The sequence below is a fragment of the Malaclemys terrapin genome, chromosome 3, assembly GCF_027887155.1.
Source record: "Malaclemys terrapin pileata isolate rMalTer1 chromosome 3, rMalTer1.hap1, whole genome shotgun sequence".
Classification (NCBI taxonomy): domain Eukaryota; kingdom Metazoa; phylum Chordata; order Testudines; family Emydidae; genus Malaclemys; species Malaclemys terrapin.
In genome coordinates, this window is record NC_071507.1 from 205,623,012 (window position 1) to 205,643,841 (window position 20,830).

The window sequence follows — 20,830 nt, forward strand, 5'->3', positions numbered from 1 at the left end:
GAAAAAAAACCAAGCCCAAAGTTACAGGCTGCTGTGACATATCCCATGTAGTTGTAGCCATGTCGGTCTCAGGATATTAGAGAGACAAGGTGTGTGTGTGGGGGAATAGCTCTTATTGGACCGACTTCTGTTGCTGAGAGCGACAAGCTTTAGAGCCCCAGAGGTGTGGGAAAGGTGCTCCCAGCGTCACAGCTAAATGCAGAGTGGAACAAAGCGTCACCCGAAGAAGAGCTCTGTGGGACTGAAAGCTTCACTCTCTCTCCCCCCCAACAGAAGTAGGCTGACATGAGATGAATCCTCCCATAATCCTGGTTTGGAGAGCACAGCTGATCTGCACAGCCGACAGCAGACAATGGAACCGAGAAACAATTTGATCCTGAATTCAAACTCTTACATTGCTCCTATTTTTTCCCTTCATGGTTCAATGTACAGCAGACTTTTGTATTAAAACATGGAACTAAGCTGCCCTGGGGGAAGCTGGAGGGTTTGGAAGATGAGTAGGGACAGTTTCACATGAACATATTAGTTTTATTTCTTAGCATGCAATTCTGGAGCACAGTTCTGCAGCACAGTGTGGATTCTGGGGCAAATTCTGCGGAGCCCCTTACTCCTATTTTCAAGAGCCCAGAATAGCCTGGTGATGTTTCCAAGCAGACAAGCCTCAGAGTACATAGCGTGTGAAACCATCAGAGTAAGTGTAAATAATCAAGAAAAAAACCTGCCCAGTCTTCAAATTCTTCTCTGGTTTATTAAGGCTGCCAAGTATCTAAAGCAGTTACAGTTCCTTCCCAAGGCCATTTGGACTCTGCACCATCCTTTATACACACTACCTCCTTCAACTCAGTTTGTGCCTCCTCTTTGATAAGCCACATCCCTAACTGGACAGTTGCGCCTAAGAGGTGGAGCCTGTGGACGGATACACTAAATACTTGGCAATTCTGTTTAGAACAACTCTTCACATTCCTAGACTGCATTACTCATTTCTTCCATAAGAAAAACCCCGTTTATAAAAAGTTACCGGTTTTTTGGTTAACTGCAGGCCGAAGAGCCACGCTAACTGTTTGGTGGTGTATTTGACAGAGCGTTAATTTGTTCCAGGTCACTGACAGGGTAACGAGAAGATATTTACAAAGGCCACCAGGAATCCTTTCCAAGAAGGATCATAGCTATGTTATTAGTGCATTGAAATGGCATTGCCTGGCACAGGACACGTCCAATTCCATTCAGCAGTTCCTTGTCCTCTTACTGGGGGTAGAGTTCCACAATCATTGCATGGCCCTGAAATGGAGACGCAAAGCACGGTTACTCTAGGCTGAAAGGCACTGTCTGCAATAAACGTACAAGTCAGCAGAAGAGCTTCATTTCCAAAGGATGTTAGTCATATTGTAAAAAGCAACAGAGGGTCCTCTGGCACCTTTGAGACTAACAGAAGTATTGGGAGCATAAGCTTTCGTGGGTAAGAACCTCACTTCTTCAGATGCAAGAAGTGAGGTTCTTACCCACGAAAGCTTATGCTCCCAGTACTTCTGTTAGTCTTAAAGGTGCCACAGGACCCTCTGTTGCTTTTTACAGATTCAGACTAACACGGCTACCCCTCTGATACTTGAGTCATATTGTAGGAACAGGAAGAGATTAATAGCAGGCGTTTACTCAGTGGCAGCACGCTACAGACATGGGTTGGATTATCTGGTGCCATTCCCGAAGCACTGCAGGAAGCAATGCATTCCTTTCAGGGGATGGGATTAGAAAGCATGCTGCAGGCTACTCAGGGGTATCCCTCTCCCCCAAACTAGAATGATTATGCAGCTTCCACAGAGAGTCTCAGCTAGCCCTCTTTAGATCGGTTAAGTGAGGATAGGACTGGTCTGGATGTGGCCTCTCAAATTACTGCGTAACCCAATCTACTGCCGCTAACCACAACTGCCTAACAGCAATAGGTGTAATACTTCTCTAGAGCTTTCCAAGTGCCACTGGAGAACAGGTGCTATCTGCCTTTTTCACACAGAGGTCCTCGTTCCTTACGCGGGGAGATGGAACCTAACAAGCCAGACTTCAGTAGGATCCTCAGGGTTCGTGAGACACTGAAAACCACCCCCGCAGTAAAGAATCATTCCTCCCTTTCGTACTATATCAACGGTGACATGCAGCACTGGCCACCAAATAAGGGTCACTCTCGGACAGCACTGAAATGCTGCAAAAGCAAGACTGGCTGGCTCCTTAGCCCAGCTGCCTGGATGGTATTAAGGCCACCTGATGGTAACAAACTTCAAAGCTGCACCGATGGCCAACGTACACAGGACCTGACTTCTTGGTACCAAGAGGAACAGAGGAATTCCTGCCCTTCTCAGCAGAGGGCACAATGCCAGCAAGCCCATGCAGCATTACCTGTCCTCCCGCAGCACAGGCAGCAACCACACCGTACTGCCCTCCTTCTTTCTTCAGCCGGTGCGCCGCAGTCATGACTAAACGGCAGCCAGTGGCACCAAAAGGGTGGCCCAGAGACAGGGAGCCACCCCACTTATTGAACTTCTCCAGAGGCGGGGCTCCAACCTGCAAGAACAAACCAAAGGAACGGGCTTGCCAACCTCTGCCTCCAGGGAGCCTGTCCCGCTCCCTCGGAGTCCTTCCCGCCGCAGATGAGAACATAACCAACGTGGAGATCAGGGACTGAAGAGACCTACGAAGCCAGCTAGTCTCTGCTGCGTGTTTCACTGCAGTGTAAGCAAATGTAAGAGGCTTTATGGTGCTAGGATGCCATCTACAGCCAGTTAGCTGCTAGAGGCCAGTGGTTTAATCTCACCTATCATTTTTACTGAGAAACATTAGCCCCACAGCTCTAGGTCTTTGCCTTCTCTTGGTGCTGAAGTGCCAGAGGTCACGTCAGAGTAGCTACAGCTCCTCGAACTAGGAAGAACTGAACCAAATTATTGATTTTTAGGAAACCGAGTATTTCTCCCTTGGATCAACACAATACGGGCCTTAGAATTGCTATGCAGTTCAGATGTGTTTTTACAGCAAGGAACGAAAATTGCAAAAGCAACACTGACCTTAAAACCTGCTTCCTCATTATGTCCTTACCTTAGACTTTCTGCCCATGTAGTTTTGTGCAAACCAATCTGAATCCATAGCTTTCAGGTTAGCCAGAATCTGCCCCTAGAAGGGAGGGGAAAAAGACTCAAGGACTACAGCAGACTCAGAATGAAGTACAGTAAAAGGTGTGTTATCCGGCCCTGTACCAACCGGAAAGCTCTATAAGCCAGCATTTCTAATCTTCAGAGAAAGTCCAGTTTATATAGTCTGTCTGGCACCTGCCTGGCTCCACATGGCTCCCCGGAAGCGACAACAGGTCCCTGATGCTCCTAAGTAGAGGCTCCGCCCCCGCAGCTCCTACTGGCCGCGGCTTCCGGCCAATGGGAACTGCGGAGCCAGCATTCGGAGCAGGGGCAGTGCGCAGAGCCGCCTGCCACACCTCCGACTAGGAGAGGCAGAGACAGGTTGCTGCTTGCGGGAAGCTGCCCAAGGTGAGCGCCCTCCCCGCCCCCGGATCCAGCACCTCGAAACCCCAACCCCCTGCCCCAAGCCCCCTCCTGCACCCAAACTCTCTCCCTCTTAGTTAAGTAGCATTTTCCACTTACCAGCACCCCCCATTCCCAACTATCCCAACATGCCGGACGGAAAAGCTTTTACTGTATATGGTGGAGAACTAACAAGTTCGGGGTATCTTAGTGATCAAGAAGGATGAACACAGCTGGCTGTACAAAGGGCTCAAAGGAACATCATTTGCAAGAGCCTTGTCCCAGTCAGTTGACACCTTAGAGAAAAACGTTGCCTCTGATTAACTGAAGAAACTGTCTGCACAGAGCACCTCAGCCCAGACTAACTGTTAATGTACAAAATCATAGTGTGCATATATAAAACCCTACATCCGATGAAGGAAACCGAATAAGAAGAGAGCTCTTTCCACTCCTGATATAAAACCCAATTAAATATCCTTGCTATAGATCTTACGCAGGGGAACCCAGATCTGCAACGCAAGACACACTGGTATGTCACCTCCTCCATGCATGTTCCTGTGCAGATACTTACAGCGAAAGCTTCATGAAATTCAAACACATCAATATCAGCCAGTGTTAGACCAGCCCTCTCCAACACTTTGGGAGTACCATACGTTGGCCTAAAGAGTCAGAAAAGCAAAAGTGACATTAATGCAGGTGTTCCATGGACTCCTCCCCACTTCCTTCACTATGATCCCTATTATATCCTCCTCTCTCGCAGAATGGAGCTGCAGCGTTTAAGATGCCAAACAAGTACGTGCTCACGAAGCTTTCAGCCTCTCTCACTCAACCTGATGTACAACCCAAAAGCCACCACCATCCCATACAGAGATGCGTTAGGCAGGTGAAGACGAGCATTTCACCCCATTTCTAAAGTCAATTGACCTCTTTTGGCTTTGTGTGCAAGTCTGGGAAGTCCGGGCATCAAATCCGATTAGCTGGATTTTAACCACATTCAAATTCTCCAAGTCTTGAGATGTATGCTAACATCAACACTAATGAATCATAGAACTGGAAGGGACCTTGAGAGGTCATCTAGTCCAGCCCCCTGCACTCATGGCAGGACCATCCCTGACAGGTGTTTGTCGAACCTGCTCTTAAAACTCTCCTGTGATGGAGATTCCACAACCTCCCTGGGCAATTTATTGCAGTGCAAAGTCTTGTGACTTGTTACTTGGCTGGTTAAGGCAGCTTAATACTGCCACATGTATCAATAACCTGAGGCAACACCATGCCTTGCACATGCCTGAGTACCCATGTAACTGTGTTGCTATAATCCCCGCCTCAGCTCTTCCCTATTCTCAGTCATCTCCATTTGTTGCATCATGTCTTGTACCCAGATTTTCTCAGCCCTTTGAGGCAGGGCCCAGATCTGTGTCTGGCTGGAACGCGCCTAACTAAACGCTCAGATATTCTACAGCAAGCGAAGCATTTAGTGCTAGTAACTGATAATGTCCAGCAATGGTAAGTGTTTGACTATGCTGGCCAGAAGCCAGCACTTACCCCAGCAGGAGCTGGTCCTTTGGATCCTGGGACACGTACACAAAATCCCTGCACAAGAGAAGCACCATTAGTACCAGAACAGAAAACAAAAGCAAGCCCAGCTTTCAGAAGCCAGATGGAATGGTTCCTTGTACCTGAGGTAGGCCTTTGGTTTATATCCCATCGCCAGAGCCTTCTCCTCAGACATAATCAGAACTGCCGAAGCACCATCCGTCTGAAACAGCCAGACAAACTCAGTCAGGCAACTACTCACAGAGCGCTCACACCATGCAAAGGCGACAAGTCTCTAAGTGTTTGTACAGGGCCCCAGTCGCCATAGCAGACACAATCTTAGTACAAACTATACAAGAATGTAAATACAAATGCTGCTCTATAACCGTATCTATAACCATCCACCAGAAAGTTACATTACAAGTCACACTTGTCCGCGTGTAATTCATTAGGCTGTGGAACGGAGAGCTCCCAAGAAAACTGGCAGAAGCCTCATCACTTGGGATAAAGAACTAGGTAAAATACACCGTAGGGAACAATGCAGCACTGGTTGAGGCAGATGGTAAGATGACCTAAGAGTGGGTTGGCCAAACCAGTAAGGCTGCTGTGATAGCAATGTATCAGAGGGGTAGCTGTGTTAGTCTGTAGCCACAAAAACGAGGAGTCCAGTGACACCTTAAAGACTAAGGGCTTGTCTATACTTACCGCGCTGGTTCGGCGGCAGGCAATCGAACTTCTGGGTTCGATTTATCGCGTCTAGTCTGGACGCGATAAATCGAACTCAGAAGTGCTCCCCGTCGACTCCGGTAATCCTGCTCGCCGCGAGGAGTACGCAGAGTCGACGGGGGAGCCTGCCTGCCGGGTCTGGACGGGGGTAAGTTCGAACTAAGGTATGTCGACTTCAGCTACGTTATTCACGTAGCTGAAGTTGCGTACCTTAGTTCGATTTGGGGGTTTAGTGTAGACCAAGCCTAACAGATTTATTTGGGCATAAACTTTCGTGGGTAAAAAAAAAACACTTCTTCAGATGCATGGAGTGAAATTACAGATACAGGCATAAATATACTGGCACATGAAGAGAATGGAGTTACCTTACAAGTGGAGAACCACTGTTAACAAGGCCAATTCAGTCAGGGTGGATGTGATCCACTCCCAAAAACTGATGAGGAGGTGTCAATACCAAGAGAGGGAAAATTGGTTTTGTAGTGAGCCAGCCACTCCCAGTCCCTATTCAAGCCCAAATTAATGGTGTAAAATTTGCAAATGAATTGTAGCTCTGCAGTTTCTGTTTGAGGTCTGTTTTTGAAGGTTTTTTTGTTGAAGGATGGCTACTTTTAAATCTGTTACTGAGTGTCCAAGGATACTGACAGGTTTCAGAGTAGCAGCCGTGTTAGTCTGTATCCGCAAAAAGAACAGGAGTACTTGTGGCACCATATATATATATCATCCGAAGAGGTGGGCTGTAGTCCACGAAAGCTTATGCTCTAATAAATTTGTTAGTCTCTAAGGTGCCACAAGTACTCCTGTTCTTTTTTTCAAGGATACTGAAGTGTTCTCCTACTGGCTTTTGTATGTTACCATTCCTGATGTCCGATTTGTGTCCATTTATTCTTTTGCGTAGAGACTGTCCGGTTTGGCCAATGTACATGGCAGAGGGGCATTGCTGGCACATGATGGCATGTGTCACATTAGTAGATATGCGGGTGAATGAGTCCCTGATGGTGTGGCTCATGTGGCTGTGTCCTCTGATAGTGTCGCTAGAGTAGATATGTGGACAGAGTAGGAAATGGGGCTTGTTACAGGGACTGGTTCCTGGGTTGGTGTTTCTGTAGTGTGGTGTGTAGTTGCTGGTGAGTATTTGCTTCAGGTTGGGGGGTTGTCTGTAAGCGAGGACTGGCCTGCCTCCCAAGGTCTGTGAGAGTGAGGGATCATTTTCCAGGATAGGTTGTAGGTCGTGGATAATGCGCTGGAGAGGTTTTAGCTGGGGGCTGTATGTGATGGCCAGTGGTGTTCTGTTATTGTCCTTGTTGGGCCTGTCCTGTAGTAGGTGATTTCTGGGTATGCGTCTCGCTCTGGGAGTGGCTGGCTCACTACAAAAGCAATTTTCCCTCTCTTGGTATTGACATCTCCTCATCAATTGTTGGGTGTGGATCACATCCACTCTGACTGAATTGGCCTTGTTAACACTGGTTCTCCACTTTTACGGTAACTCCATTCTCTTCATGTGTCAGTATATTTATGCCTGTATCTGTAATTTTCACTCCGTGCATCTGAAGAAGTGGGGTTTTTACCCACGAAAGCTTATGCCCAAATAAATCTGTTAGTCTTTAAGGTGCCACCGGACTCCTCGTTGTTTTTTCGATAGCAGTAGCATACATACCGTAGATGTGGCTCTTTAGTAAGTGCGTTTTTAGCAGAATGCTGGTCTGGGAATTGGGGGGAGGGGGTGCCATTTTGGCAGCTACAGTGCTTGCATAGTCTGAGTTTCAGAGCATTGTAATTGGTTCATGTATACAAAACTAAATCCTAATATTTTACAGCACAGCGTCCTTGATGCATCGATTTTATGGTGTCTCAAAAGGAGAATGTATCTCCAAGTTAATCTACAGCTCTGCTGTAGGCAATGGCCCTTATATGCCAATATTTTGCAGTGGAGTCAATTCTGAAGTAGTATTACACCTCAGCAAGTTCCCAGGAACTCAGGCAGAACACGCTGTTGCTGCTTGTGAAACACCAGCATTACTTTATAGCACAAAGAAAGGAGCAGTTATGGCAAAACGTGAACAGGATCTAAACACTAGAGCATCTCCTTTATGCTGCACATGGGGACAAGAGACATACCTTGTGCATTCTGGGGGAGACTTTCAAAGGCATAAGGACAGTTAGGCACGCAACTTCATCCAAAGTCCCAGGGAATTGGGTGTGGAACTCCCATTTGTGCCTTGGGAAACCTTCCCCTGTCCTCTTCTGAGGGCAATTATAACGAAGCCAACAGGTAAAGCAGCCTCAAGTGTTTATAATGAACCTTCTGTTTTTATTTCGGGGGGTTGCTAAATTTAAATTTGTTTAAGAGAAAATGCAAGTGTCATTTTTCAACTTAAAGTGGATGACATTATGGAAAAGCCAACGAGGTTGGAGTAGTGTTCCTGCTTTGAGCTGGGGGTTGGACTAGATGACCTCTTGAGGTCCCTTCGAACCCTGATACTCTATGATTCTAGTGTTAAAGTCACAGAAATCTAGTCTAGGTAGCTGCAATAGGTAGAAAGAGCTCAGTCTCACATATTGCTACCCAAATGGATGGCGGTGTACGTTACCAGGAAGGAGGAGTTGGCAGCTGTGACAGTCCCATAAGGTTTGACAAAAGCAGCTTTCAGTTTGCCCATCTGCTCCATGGAGGATGGACGGACTCCATTATCTTTGATAACAGTATCTTTGCCTGTTAAAACAGAGCATTAACCTCAAAAGGACGTGGGCATCAGACCCCACTTGACAGAAAAGAATGTGAGAGGGAATCTATTTTCCATGGGAAAAGGAGTGTAAGGAAAGAATGGAGGCGTCATTCATTTGATTTCTTGCCAAAATAGTTTAGTGTTAAGGGAACAGTCTTGAGTACTGAAAGAATTCTGCTTCTTTCAAATGGATGATTTTCTGAAAATAAAAGCTTTCTAAGGAGCACAACTGCTATGTGGTTCATCACACTGGCACTTTTCCTAAGCAGGTTTTTAAACTAGACTAGTTATTCCTCGCAAACACACATTCCCCTGTGGTGTAAGTTGTTGCTTGTTAACTTTTGATACAAAGAGCAGGATTCCTCACCTGTGAGCTCCTGATCTGACCCGTACTAAGGCAATAATCACCAAATAAGCAGGGAAATGGAGTAGGGTGCTTCAAGATTTCGATCACAGACTCAGCAAGGACACATGCTCCTAGATCACTACTTTCTTGTGCAGGGACAGATTGTAAATGAAAGATTTTAAATCGATTTAACACTGCTGAGGAGTGAAAGCGTGCCGAGAGATACAAAACTCCATGACCTGGGCCCTGGCCACTTTCCCTTATAAAGGGAGTGGCGCTATTTTGGGTTAGCATTAGAACACATGGCTTTTACCTGGCACTTTGAAGGGTACCACATCAGTGAGCAGCCCCTCATCCTGGGCTTTCCTGGCCAAAGTGTGGGAACGCAGGGCGTACTCGTCTTGTTCCACACGGGAGATAGCAAAGGCGGCAGCCAACCTGTCTGCTGAGTGTCCCATGGTCTCACTGGTGGAAAACTCTGCTACAGCTGGGAGCTAGAGGAAAAGGAAGCACAAGGTAAGTATATGTAAATACCGTCTGTTCCAACAGTGGCTATGGGCAGCACACTATGCTATACCATTGTAACTTAATATTTGGATACGTTTCATACATGTAAATCCTAGACGTCCTCCACTGATAAACAGAGCAATTAGCTTTATACAGATAATGCACATTACCCTACGAAGATCCACCGAGATCCAATAAACTAGAGGAATCCCCACTTCTGAACCACAGATAACACAGGAATGCCCAAACTTGGACTGAGTAAGGGCCATACTGGCCACTTGCCAGGGGCTTGAGGCCTGCTCCCAGGTTGCAGACAATGAGGCAGTTAGCACCTGCCCTTGTATTTAATATGGCGCTGCAGACCAGAGAGACAAGAGGCCCCAAAATGAAGTGAGGCCAGGCAGCTTGGAGCAATGCATGCTGGGGCCTGCAGCCTCCGTGGCCCACACCTCCCTAGGAAGTAGTATGCTACACAAGTGGGCCAAATTCAAGTCATCCCTTATTTAAGATTTAGTCCTCCTCCATCCTGAGAGGATGGATGACAGCTTCATCCACATGCATGTGAGCCAAGACTCCCACGCTGCTGGGTGTGCTATTTTTAGGGCCCTTTATTTTCAGTTTTTATTTTAATTTTTCCCAGGAATTTATCAGAGTTTATTACCACACCAGCACAAATGGGGAAAAAAATCAGTGCAAAAAACAATTCATAATTTTTCTGGGTAAATATCAGGGTTGTTTTGGTGGACAGAAAGACAGGGAAAAAGTATTCAGTGGATTGATGCTTTGAATTCCGTTCAATGTGGTTTGCTGCAGAACTAAAACAGAACTCAAAACACAATGCCACCTCGGAGTTGAAGAAAACAATACATCTCTAGACCCCAAATAAAACTTTTCATTTGAATAAACAGTCACGCCATTCGCAGCGCATTTACTCAACTTCATCCTTTTCTCCTGTTTGATTTTTTAAAGCTTTCGAATACTTCCTTGTGTTCAGAAACGTATTCTGATACCGATTTTTGTTTTCCCACTTTAGTGTGTCAAATCTTTAAACCGTTATCTGCTAACGGCTTGAAATGCATACATGGTGGGCGTGAGATTCATCAGTACGTTCAGATGTGCATGCACTTCAGAGCTTGCGTGCGTGTCTGTTTATTGTGTATCTTCTAGACTAATGCCTTACTTCAATAGGCAGCTTTGCATACACACCGACTAATGTATTATCGTAATACATACATCTCATATAATGTACTGGATTTTCCTAATAAAACAAGTTACTTTTTATATATTTGAATGATACAAAAGTAGGGTAAAAGTCAGAAAAAAAATCTGAAAAATACTCTCTGTAAAACCCAAGAATTTTTCAGTAAAAATTGGTTTAAACTGCAAACGAAAGGGCTTAGCTATTTTCCAGTTCAGGGAGTCTGCAGCATTCAAATCTGGGTGTCTTATCTCTCAACTGCACTTTGAGTATCTCTGCACTTGTACCATTAGCTGACAATAAAGGAGACTCTATTAATAGTATGTGGGCAAAAATAGCCTCTCTGGTGAGGACAGAACTCCAGGAGCCCTCAAATCATTCACTGTGAATAAAACCCTTTTCCGACCTATTTCCACCACTTTTCAAGTCCCCTTTCCTCCGACCAGGAGAGCAGGTGGTGGGGCTTCCTTTACAGCATGAAATGGAGAGCCCACTATCCAAATGGGCAGGCTGCCTATTCTCACCTCTTATTATGAAAGCATTCAGTCTCCCGCAGGACTGGGTCCCTGGAGAGTCAATGGATTGTGTATTTAAGAGGTGTCAATCAGATGCACAATCCCATTAATAGTGGGAGGGGAATGCTTGCCTCTGTATTCGATGTGCCGAAAATGCACCTGATGCGTCACTACTAGCTTGAAGAGCAATTCATTTTGTCCCTCAAACTCCAGGTTCTAAGAGTTTCAGAAGGTCAAGACGACTTGCACGGCATTTAGGCTGGCAGGGTACATTTCCCCTTCACACATTTTAATGTCTTCAATAACCCCTCTACGCTAGCAGTTCGATGAGTTGGGAAAAGAGATATTTTGAAGTTTAAATAGGTGAAGCTCACCAAGTGCGAGCCTGACTGTCAGGGAACCATGTAGGCAAAAGGCATAAATAGTTCCTCAAAGCATTTTAGGAGCTATCCTAATTCACTGAAATCTTGGCCTAAACCTAAACAGGCAGCATGATGCAGAAGACACATAGTCTGCACCCCCACTTAACCATCACCATGTTGAATTCTCCACAGGGGCAAAATTAAATTCCTTTCCCCTAGAGCGTGTGTTATTTTACAAGCAGCTATCAAATGGCAAACTACGAAGGAGGACAGACTTGAGAACCCTAGATGCCTACTGAGAGATGAAAAGGAGGAGATTTACCTCAGGGGCAAAGTAATCAGGACGGATTTTAGCAACCAGCGCCAGCCTCTGGCCCAAGGTCTTGGCCCTGTTAAGGGAGAGCAGAGTCTTCCTCATCTTCCTGCTGTGACGAATGGGAACATCCGACATTAACTCCACACCACCAGCTACCACCACATCACACTGGCCAGATGCAATCAGACCAACACCTACAGGAAGCGATGGAGAAGATCATCAGAAGTGTGGGTGGACATCTTTAAAAGAAGCTGAAATACTTCTCTTCAGTAAGGGAAAGTAACAACTAATCAAGGATTTCTCAGGAGCAGATGCAACCAACAGAAACATCTCAAATCAAGGAGAATATTTTGCTTTTTTGCACAGTTGGTCAGCAAACAGATTTTTGATCAGATGAAAAATTGAGATAAAAAACAAAGTTGTCCGGATATGGGACCAAGCACCAAAAGTTCAAAATTTTTCACAAAATGAAACTCCAGAAACCTTTGTTTCAGGTCTATTGAAATGAAACATTTCAATACATTCAAAAAACTTTTTTTTTCTGATTTTGACAAAATTAACAATATTCTAAACTGAACTCTCCCGTCTTCTGTAATTTTGCTTCTACTTTCCACTATTTTCATGCAAGGCTTTGAGGCAACAATATCCCTCAAACAATTTGGGGTAGAAACCTGGATCTTCAATGTTTGCTCAGTTTGGGCTATCCTGAAGGTGATGTTAGCATAACAGGCTACAACTTTGTCAAGTTCAAGTCTTTCCCTTTCAGTTCTTCTGGACAATTTTGAATCTGAGGCCTGGTCCCCACTAAGTCCCCACTTCGGACTAAGGTACGCAAATTCAGCTACGTTAATAACGTAGCTGAATTCGAAGTACCTTAGTCCGAACTTACCGCGGGTCCAGACGCGGCACGGAGGCTCCCCCGTCGATGCTGCGTACTCCTCTCGGCGAGCACTTCCGGGATCGATTTATCACGTCTTAACCAGACGCGATAAATCGATCCCAGAACATCGATTGCCTGCCGCCGGACCCTCCGGTAAGTGAAGACGTACCCTCAGTGGAGACTGCTCCTGAATGAAGCTGATGACCAAGAGCTCCTGAAGGCCTGGAACACGTACTTCAAAAATCTCTGCTAAATGTTACTGAACCAGTGGTTCAATAGCCTCCCCACCTAAGCCTCCTCCAGACACTTAACCACGTTCATTGAGATGTGCAGGTAGGACAGGGGAAGAGAAGAGAGGCGGCTAATGCCATCTTCTAATCTACTACCTGTTTTTTCAGCCAACATACCTGTGGTCATAGCTTGGTTTGAAGAGATGCAAGCCATAGTGACCGTGTGAGCTGGAGTTTTGTCAGAGAAGCCAGCTCCCAAGGCAGCCTATGGGCAACACAAGATAATGATTAAACCCCCCACCAGCTCTACCTCACAGTACTTGCTTCTTGAAAACTTTTTCTATTTCTGAAAACTTCATGTACTTTTGCTTCACCCTATCATCTATTATTTATAGATGCAAGAAAATGAATGTAATTTTGTTTGAGAACTTGAATACACTGCAGTAGAATACAAGCTGTAATTCGCATATAACTGAACAAATGTTTGTGGCAGACCAAGCTTTCCTGAAAGCAAGGCTGTACAATGGGAATGAGAACAAGTTCTAACAGAGCAGGGAGTGGAGGCCTCTGTCACAAAAGAATAACTATTCTGGAATACGTCTTGCCATAAGAAGACACACCTTAACTGACACACAGCCAACTAGTTTAAAGTTCAAACCTTCTCTGGAAGTTAAAATTAAACCACAGTCTCGGTTGACTGACAGGAGGTCAAAGAAAACACTTGCACATACAAAAATAACCTGATGATTGAATCGGAGAAGTACTGGTAATAACAAGTGCAGTTAGGTGAAATTATGTAACAAGTTTTAGGTGGGATCCTGTCTGGTGGAAGGGCGCTGGCTGCTGTGCAGATCACCAACTGAGGTTTCAAAAGCTAGGTTGATTAGAGCAGAATCATGTCTAATGTTCTGGAGATGGCTTTATAGTCACAGATTTCTACACTTTTCCCTGCATTATGTGTAGTCACTTCTCTCTTTACATCTGCCACCAGGAAAGGCAGCTAAGCTAGCAATCTCCAGAGCATTCAAATGCTGCATCTTGGATCTCCCAGCTTTATTTTTCAAAAAGATATTGTAGTGTTCTCAAGTATTTCTGGCAAACCAGATCGTGATCCCAAGTGGACAGTTCAATGATTAATCATCCCTTATCAGGGCCCTGCCTTTCTGGTATTCCCCCAGGAGGGATTTCGCAGTGCACAGTATTAGAACTGACAGGGTAGATTTATGATTTTAACGGGATGGGAGTGCCATTTAATTACTTGCTGCACCACAGTGTGAATGGCTTATTTTCCCAATCCACAAGGAGCAGTGATGAACTGATTCTTTCCTAGAGGTTAGTTCCCTCGGGTTAGCTGTTTAAACCTGCTTCATTTAACCCACCTCTCTAGCAACATTGCTTGTTTTCACCTCCTGAATAACTGTGCCATAAACAATGTAATCAACAACTTCCTTCGGGACGTTGGTCCGGTTCAGCAACCCTCTGAAAGAAGAAGTCAGACAAGAAAATCTGCACCAACAAATAAAGTGGTAACTTTGCCAAGGTCCCCAGGCACCCAATTTCAAAAGCTAGCTTGCAAAACAGGGACAACAGCGAGCATGCTTCCCTAATTCAGAGAGGAGGTTGCATACATGGCTGCCCACAGAAAGAGCTGGAAATGGACTCAAAATAAAAAAGGGAAACTCCACCTCTTCAATAACCCCCCCTTCCCCCAATGCACAAGTGGTTACTACCTCTCTTCCCCAGCTTGGGGCAGCCTCAAGTCAAAACTAGGGGAGAGAACAGGGAGTCAGATGTCACACCAGCCTACCCCCCAGTGTTTGAACTCCTACTGCTTCTACAGGGATACACAAAAGACAAGCAGCAATTTTTTCATATTTCCATAGAAAACACCGTATACAAATGCTCCAGGATATCTGTACAAACAAGCCTATACACCTCTGCACCCCATTGCAGGGATATATATAAAACTAAAATAAACACAAATTTGAATTCTGACTTCCTCAAACTATCATGTAAAAGGTAAAAGTAAACATGATGCAGGTAGGGGTCCCTATGGCAGCTTACTAATGCTACTACCAAATCCAAGCGGCCAGTGCACCACTTAACCCCAGCACGCAGTCCGTGAATATAAAGTGCACTGTTTGCACGCCGCCAGTCAATCAGATTGACTCCTCTTTGAATCCCTCCTCTGGCTCCCCCTTGGCGACTGCATCAACCTCACAGCCAAGGCTTTGCATGACTCCAACCCAGCCTTCAACGCTTTCAGAGTCATGTCCCCACTGCCCATCAACAATGCCAGCCTTGACAAACTCCTCCCCCCATTCCCCAAACTCCTGCCTTCACACCTTCTTCCACACTGCCCCCAGAGGTAAATACGGAATGACCTCCCACAGTGCCAGGACCCCATCTTCCCTCCTTCAAATCCCTCCTAGTGACCCTCCTTTTCCACATGACCTGCAAACGCTGTCAAGCTGCAGGCTGGAGAAGGCATGGGAGAGAAGAGAGATGAAATGAGAGAGGAAAAACACACACAGTAATAAGGTAGCTTTCCCTGGGTCTCAGTCACTGCCCCAATTTGCTCATCGTTCATTTTTCGTATTATACAGTGCCAAGCACATTCAATAGTAGATCATTTGAAGCAGAGCTGGCCAGGAGGATGACACAATATCCCCCTAACATGCACTTAGACAGTGCCTTCCTTCTGAGGCTCTCAAAGTGCTTTACAAGCAGTCAGTAGTATCACCATTTTGCACGTAGGTAATCTGAGGTAGAGAGGTGAAATGACTTGTCCTTAATCACATAGCTGAGTGACAAAGCGGGGAATACAGCCTAGGAACCCTGGGTCCCAGTATTGTCATCAGCACTAGATCAACCTCCCAGCACAAAACCCCAGTGCCAGCTAGCTTTCTGAGCTCCTCTTCCATTTAATTCTTGTTTACTCACTGCAGCGAGGCTCTGGCCAAGTCATGCGGCATCAGATCTGCATATCTGGAAGTTAAGACACACAGGCTTACAAAATAATCCCTGTAGTTATTTTATCATATCATTCAGAGCATATATTAATAGAACAGACACAGTAAGGCATCAGATAAGTAATCATGGAGCTTTTTCACTTAAAAATGGCCATTTCACAGCCTTGTTTTGTGGAGACATGTCTACATGTGAAAAATCAACGTACAACTGCTGTATTAAGGAAAATCCTGAAACAAAATATCGCAACAGCAAAAGTCGAAACTCTATCCCTTATTTACTTCCCTATGTAGGGAATTGTTAGTAATGGTCCTGATACAGCTATGAAGTTAATGGCATTCAGTAACAGGTTTCTAACAAAGTCATCTGATGTAGTTTAAAGTCTATGCCTGGGTCTTGGAAGCAGTTTTCAATCATAGGTGCAGTCACATGAATGGCATGTGAAGACAAATCAGTTGGGCTGCACATTACTTACTGTGAACAGCGGACATATGTGAAGCCTAGAGAACCAAACATCCCAACCCAGCCCTTACACATCCCAACATACACAGGATTTTCTTTGTATTATTTAGTAATTCATCCTCAGTTCTCATCAGAATGTATTCTCTCCTTTCCCAAGCCAGACTGTCACACCAACTATGCCAGTTTCCTTATAGTTATAACAAAGAAGAGAGGAACCACTAGCTCACCTCTGCTAAGCAGAAGGTACCACATGTTTGCAGTTACAGCCTTAGTTGATTGCCATCTTTTAGGTGGTGCTAATCCCTGTCAAGGAACACTGGAGTTGCAAGATATGTATTCTAACTCTTGGGGAAAATCAAGTAACTTTGGAATGCCCAATCCCTTCAAGCTTGTAATATGTAGCAGGGCTCACACAGAGTTTCACCTGTATAACAGCAACCAGTGACCTCGCCAAGATTAAAAACACAATACAAGAAGGAAGGGATCAAAACAAACCACCAAGTTTATCAACCTGGTAAAGATCAGAAAAAACAAGTTGTTAAACGCCTTGCAGGTATTACATTCATTACTCTTTCCTATGATGAGCAAGAGTAGCTACAAATGTCAGAACACGTAGCAAGCAAACATCAGGCACTGATCGAAGTGAAAGCAGTTAGAGAAGTACAAATATACCAAGCCCAATGTTTTCCATTCTGATTCTACCTGAATCTTTCTGTATGATTAACCAAAGCAAAGAGGTGTATTTTCTTTTCATACTTACGAGGTGCCAGACTGTAAAAATGGAATGCGGACCCCATCGACCACAACAATATTCTTCACACCATTTTTGGCTAAGGTTTTCTTACTCTTGGGCTGGACTGTTTGAAGAAAATATTTAAACAGCTATTGGCTAGAATCTGAGCAAGTCTGCAGCAAGATTTTATTTTAAAAATAACTACTACTAGAAAGTTTGGGTAAACATTCCTCGGTGATTAAGTCCCACATCAAGTAACTAGGAAGCCTGGATTGAACTCTTGTCTCCCCCATGGCATGCAGCCTGATCTTGGGCAAGTCACTTTACTTTCTGTATCCCAGTTTCCTCATCTGTAAAGTGATTCAGCTAAGACCTTGCAGTGAGCCAACAGCAGAACTGGGAACAAGACATCCAATTCCTGACTCCCATTCCCAGTTACACTAGGATACTGTGGCACCAGGTGTCTCTGTAATGCTGGATCACAGACATTAGAAACGAAAGAGACCTACTTGAACACCAAATTTACCCTGTACCTCCCATCCTTAGAGTAAGATAAAGTAATCTATTGCAATACAGTAACCTCTGACTGATCACTGTCAGGAGGCATTCTGGACTTGGTCCTAGAAAAATACAATTAATAAAAAGACTCAGTGAGTCAAATTTCTAGTGCAAACAGGGATTAAGAGTCTCCTGCTTTGTTAAGACAACAATACAAAGTTGCTGCGTTTAGAAGACTGAGAAGGGCCATGGGATGTAAAAGCTGCTTAAATCCAGCTAAGCATGAGAACTTAAGCAAATGAAAGTGCGAGTATGAAGATTCTGCCTAGTACTTGTGTTATTATAAGTGGGTTATCTGAGTAAAGCTAAGGGCAAGCATGCGCTATTTCCCAAATCAGAGTTGCTAGGTCCAAAATGGTTCCGGGGACCACAGACACTAAGAATTAGAACAATCAACAGCTAAATGAAGCAGCACTTAAGAACCCCAGCAGGCATTTTTAGTATCTAACTGTATATACCCACACTAAAGCCTAGAGCCCCTTACTCTGCGCCAACTGGACCTTGTACCCAATACCACAAGCCTTTTCTGGCCAGGGACCATCTCTTGGTCGGCAGGAGGACCTACGTATAACTATCAAGCCTAGGCCGTTCCAGTTTATCCCCTTTTTGTATGGATCCTCCAAGTTAGGACACTCTCTCATCTGTTATGATCTGAGCTCTGGTTCAAGTCCTTCTTCTAGGCTGTGATTAGCCTCTTCTATTGCTTTTCTGCAGCTGTTCCTAACAACCTAGTGGGATCCTTAGGGTCTGTAGGGCTGCCTACACAAAGACCATCCTACCTCCCAGTACCAGAGCCAGACAAACTCTGTCTGTTCCCGACCCTAAGAGAGGCTTTGTCTCTCACTTTCTGAATTTCCCTCTGCTTAGATGAAGAAAACCAATTAAGAGTCAGTTTCACTGTCAGGCTCCTAATGCTGGAATGTTGAAAAAACTCCAGAGAAAGCTTTGTTTTAAAGTCCCAATATATTTCCATTGGTCTTAGGTTTTATAAAACAAGCCAAATATTAACTGACAGCCTCCCTTGAATTGTGCACATTGAGTTCTCCCCACCTCACCTTTTTTCACATTCTATATCAATAGGATATTAACTATCTTGACATAGCAGGATATAGAAACTCTACTGAATATTAGGATGTATCAGATATCAAGGTGTGTCATGTCATTTTATAGCTACCTGCTACCAGCTCGGATAGTCTTCAGCTAACGGTAGGATTTGCACTCCATATCTTCTCAACAAAAATTGGGGCTCATCTCTGACACATTAGACACATGTGAGATGCAAGGTGTTAGGTTTTAAGACTATTTTAAACATTGACATTTGCTATACGTTAGGAATCAGGAGCCATCTCTTATAGCCATAGAATGAAAGGAATAAGTACACAAATCAGAGACATTAGTTTTGTTTGTCCTTATAAGAAAGGGACTGACAGAAAAGGAATTTATATCCAGCCTGAAAATAAGCAAGTCCTACAGTCTGAAGGGTTGGAGTTTTGTTATTAAAAAAAAGAAGGTTAGGGAACAATTCTTTACAAAGCAACCTCATTGCATAAAGATTGGATTCTCTGTAATAAGGCAGTGTAAGATGAGCACACTTGCTTTATGAAATATGCTTAGGTAGAAAAATCAGATATTTAATAGACTTGTTCTTTTCACAGACCAGCTTGGATGTACTGAAAAAATACTTTGGTAACATATTTCTATGTTCATACTTTTAGAAATGTACCCCCCCCCAAAAAAAGGAAGATTACACTGCATTCCTGTATCTGTCTAGGATATGTGCAGGGATGGGGAGGCAACTTGCCAATTTACCCTTTCAGCAGTCAGGTTTTTAGTGTATTCACTTTACCTGCGGCATGTGACAGAGGGGAGCAGCTGAAGGATCTTGCAGCTGAAACACAAAAGACAGAGGCAGAACAATTACTGACAAAAAAAATTACTGATAATACTTTACATTTTTCCTACCATTGTAGTACATTTTAAACAAGTAATCTGTGGTAACTGCACATTTAGAGAAAAATGTTGTGTACATTGTGTATAACCAGTTTGTGAGTTTTTCACAGCAATGGGGGAGAAAAACACTTTAAAAATAGGAAAAGTGGTTGTAAAAAAAAAATTTACATGGTGGCAAGGAGACTTGGGTGCAGTTGGCACACCTGAATCTACTTTTAACCCATTTTTAAAAAACAGCTAAATGACAGTGTCCTTTTGCATGGCATCCACTTAATTTTTTAACAATAAGAAGAACACTTACAGAATCTGACAGCCCACGTGGAAGAAGCAGGGAGGCTTCTGATAGCACGGCTCAACATGGAAGTCATTTTGATATCTAAAGCAGCGGAGGAGGTGAAAGACAACAATTCGTTTGTTCAGAGGTTTCAGGATGGGCAAGCTACCCAATTCACACACAGCCAAAGGAAATGGAGATACAGATACATTTGTCAGTCTCTAAGGTGCCACAAATACTCCTGTTCTTTTTGAGAAGAGCCTAGGGTCCAGTGGGGGAGGGACTGTCTCTTTGTGGCGGGTTTGTACGGTGCCTAACACTGGAGCTTTAGGCGCGATGGCAATACAAGTAAATAATAATTACGCCTCTTGTAGGATCAGGGCAGCACAGGGTTCTGGGCAGACCCATTTTAAAATGCCGCCCGCCCGATCTCGCTGTTGGTTTGTTCATCCCGGCCCTGATTAGTCACCAACACCCCCTTGGGCTGCCCCCTCCTCCCGGGGATCCGATCGGGGCAGATGCCCGGGCCAGGTGGGACGAGCTGGGGCCGCTGCCCCCTGAGCTCAGCTCCCTGCAACCGCCCTGGGGATCAGCTCCAGGGCAGGGGCACAGGCCCGCCCCGCACTGCCCGACCTCTGCCCGCAGCGAGAGAAACCAGCTCCACACCCGCCCCCTCCCCGCCGCCAGCCGCCCCCGTCTCAGAGCCCCCCCTTCCGCCAGTCTCCTGCAGCCCCCCCCTTCCCACACCCCGGGGGGCCCCGCCCCGCCGGGCCCCGGGCGCCCCGTCCGAGCGAGGCAGGGACCAGGCCTGGCGCCGGGTCCCACCTCCGGGCTCGGCCGCCGCTCCCGTCACTCCGCGCTGGCAGCTCCCTTCGCCCTAACGACGCCCAAGGGCCCGCCCCGCCTCTCCCGGCCGCGCCCCGCCTCAGGAAAGCCCCCTCCTGCCGGTCCCATAGCTACCCGCGGCAGTGCCTGATGGGAGCGCGCTCCTCCCCACGTCTGTCCGACCCCCTCACACCCCACCCCGCACCT

At 45.4% G+C, this 20,830-nt stretch overlaps 1 protein-coding gene across 1 annotated transcript; it reads right to left on the minus strand.

Moving 5' to 3' along the window:
- Nucleotides 1-728: 728 nt before the first annotated feature.
- On the minus strand, nucleotides 729-20,703 carry HADHB (hydroxyacyl-CoA dehydrogenase trifunctional multienzyme complex subunit beta). The gene is made up of 16 exons (XM_054022649.1): nucleotides 20,624-20,703; nucleotides 19,826-19,900; nucleotides 19,421-19,462; nucleotides 17,044-17,140; nucleotides 15,795-15,839; nucleotides 14,231-14,330; nucleotides 13,029-13,116; nucleotides 11,748-11,935; nucleotides 9,157-9,337; nucleotides 8,363-8,484; nucleotides 5,192-5,271; nucleotides 5,058-5,105; nucleotides 4,087-4,174; nucleotides 3,079-3,153; nucleotides 2,386-2,550; nucleotides 729-1,278 (listed from the first exon to the last, which is right to left on the minus strand). Exons 2-16 carry the CDS (start codon nucleotides 19,890-19,892, stop codon nucleotides 1,243-1,245), a joined length of 1,422 nt encoding a protein of 473 aa, XP_053878624.1. The 5' UTR covers nucleotides 19,893-19,900; nucleotides 20,624-20,703; the 3' UTR covers nucleotides 729-1,242.
- Nucleotides 20,704-20,830: the final 127 nt, after the last annotated feature.

Coding starts and splice junctions, on each gene's coding strand:
- HADHB (XM_054022649.1), bottom strand. CDS start 19,892: ATGACTTCCATGTTGAGCCGTGCTATCAGAAGCCTCCCTGCTTCTTCC. Junction 5,272..8,362: donor CTGCCAACTCCTCCTTCCTG/GTAACGTACACC, acceptor TGGCTGTTTCAG/ACGGATGGTGCTTCGGCAGT. Junction 4,175..5,057: donor AAGGACCAGCTCCTGCTGGG/GTAAGTGCTGGC, acceptor CTGACTCTTTAG/GCCAACGTATGGTACTCCCA.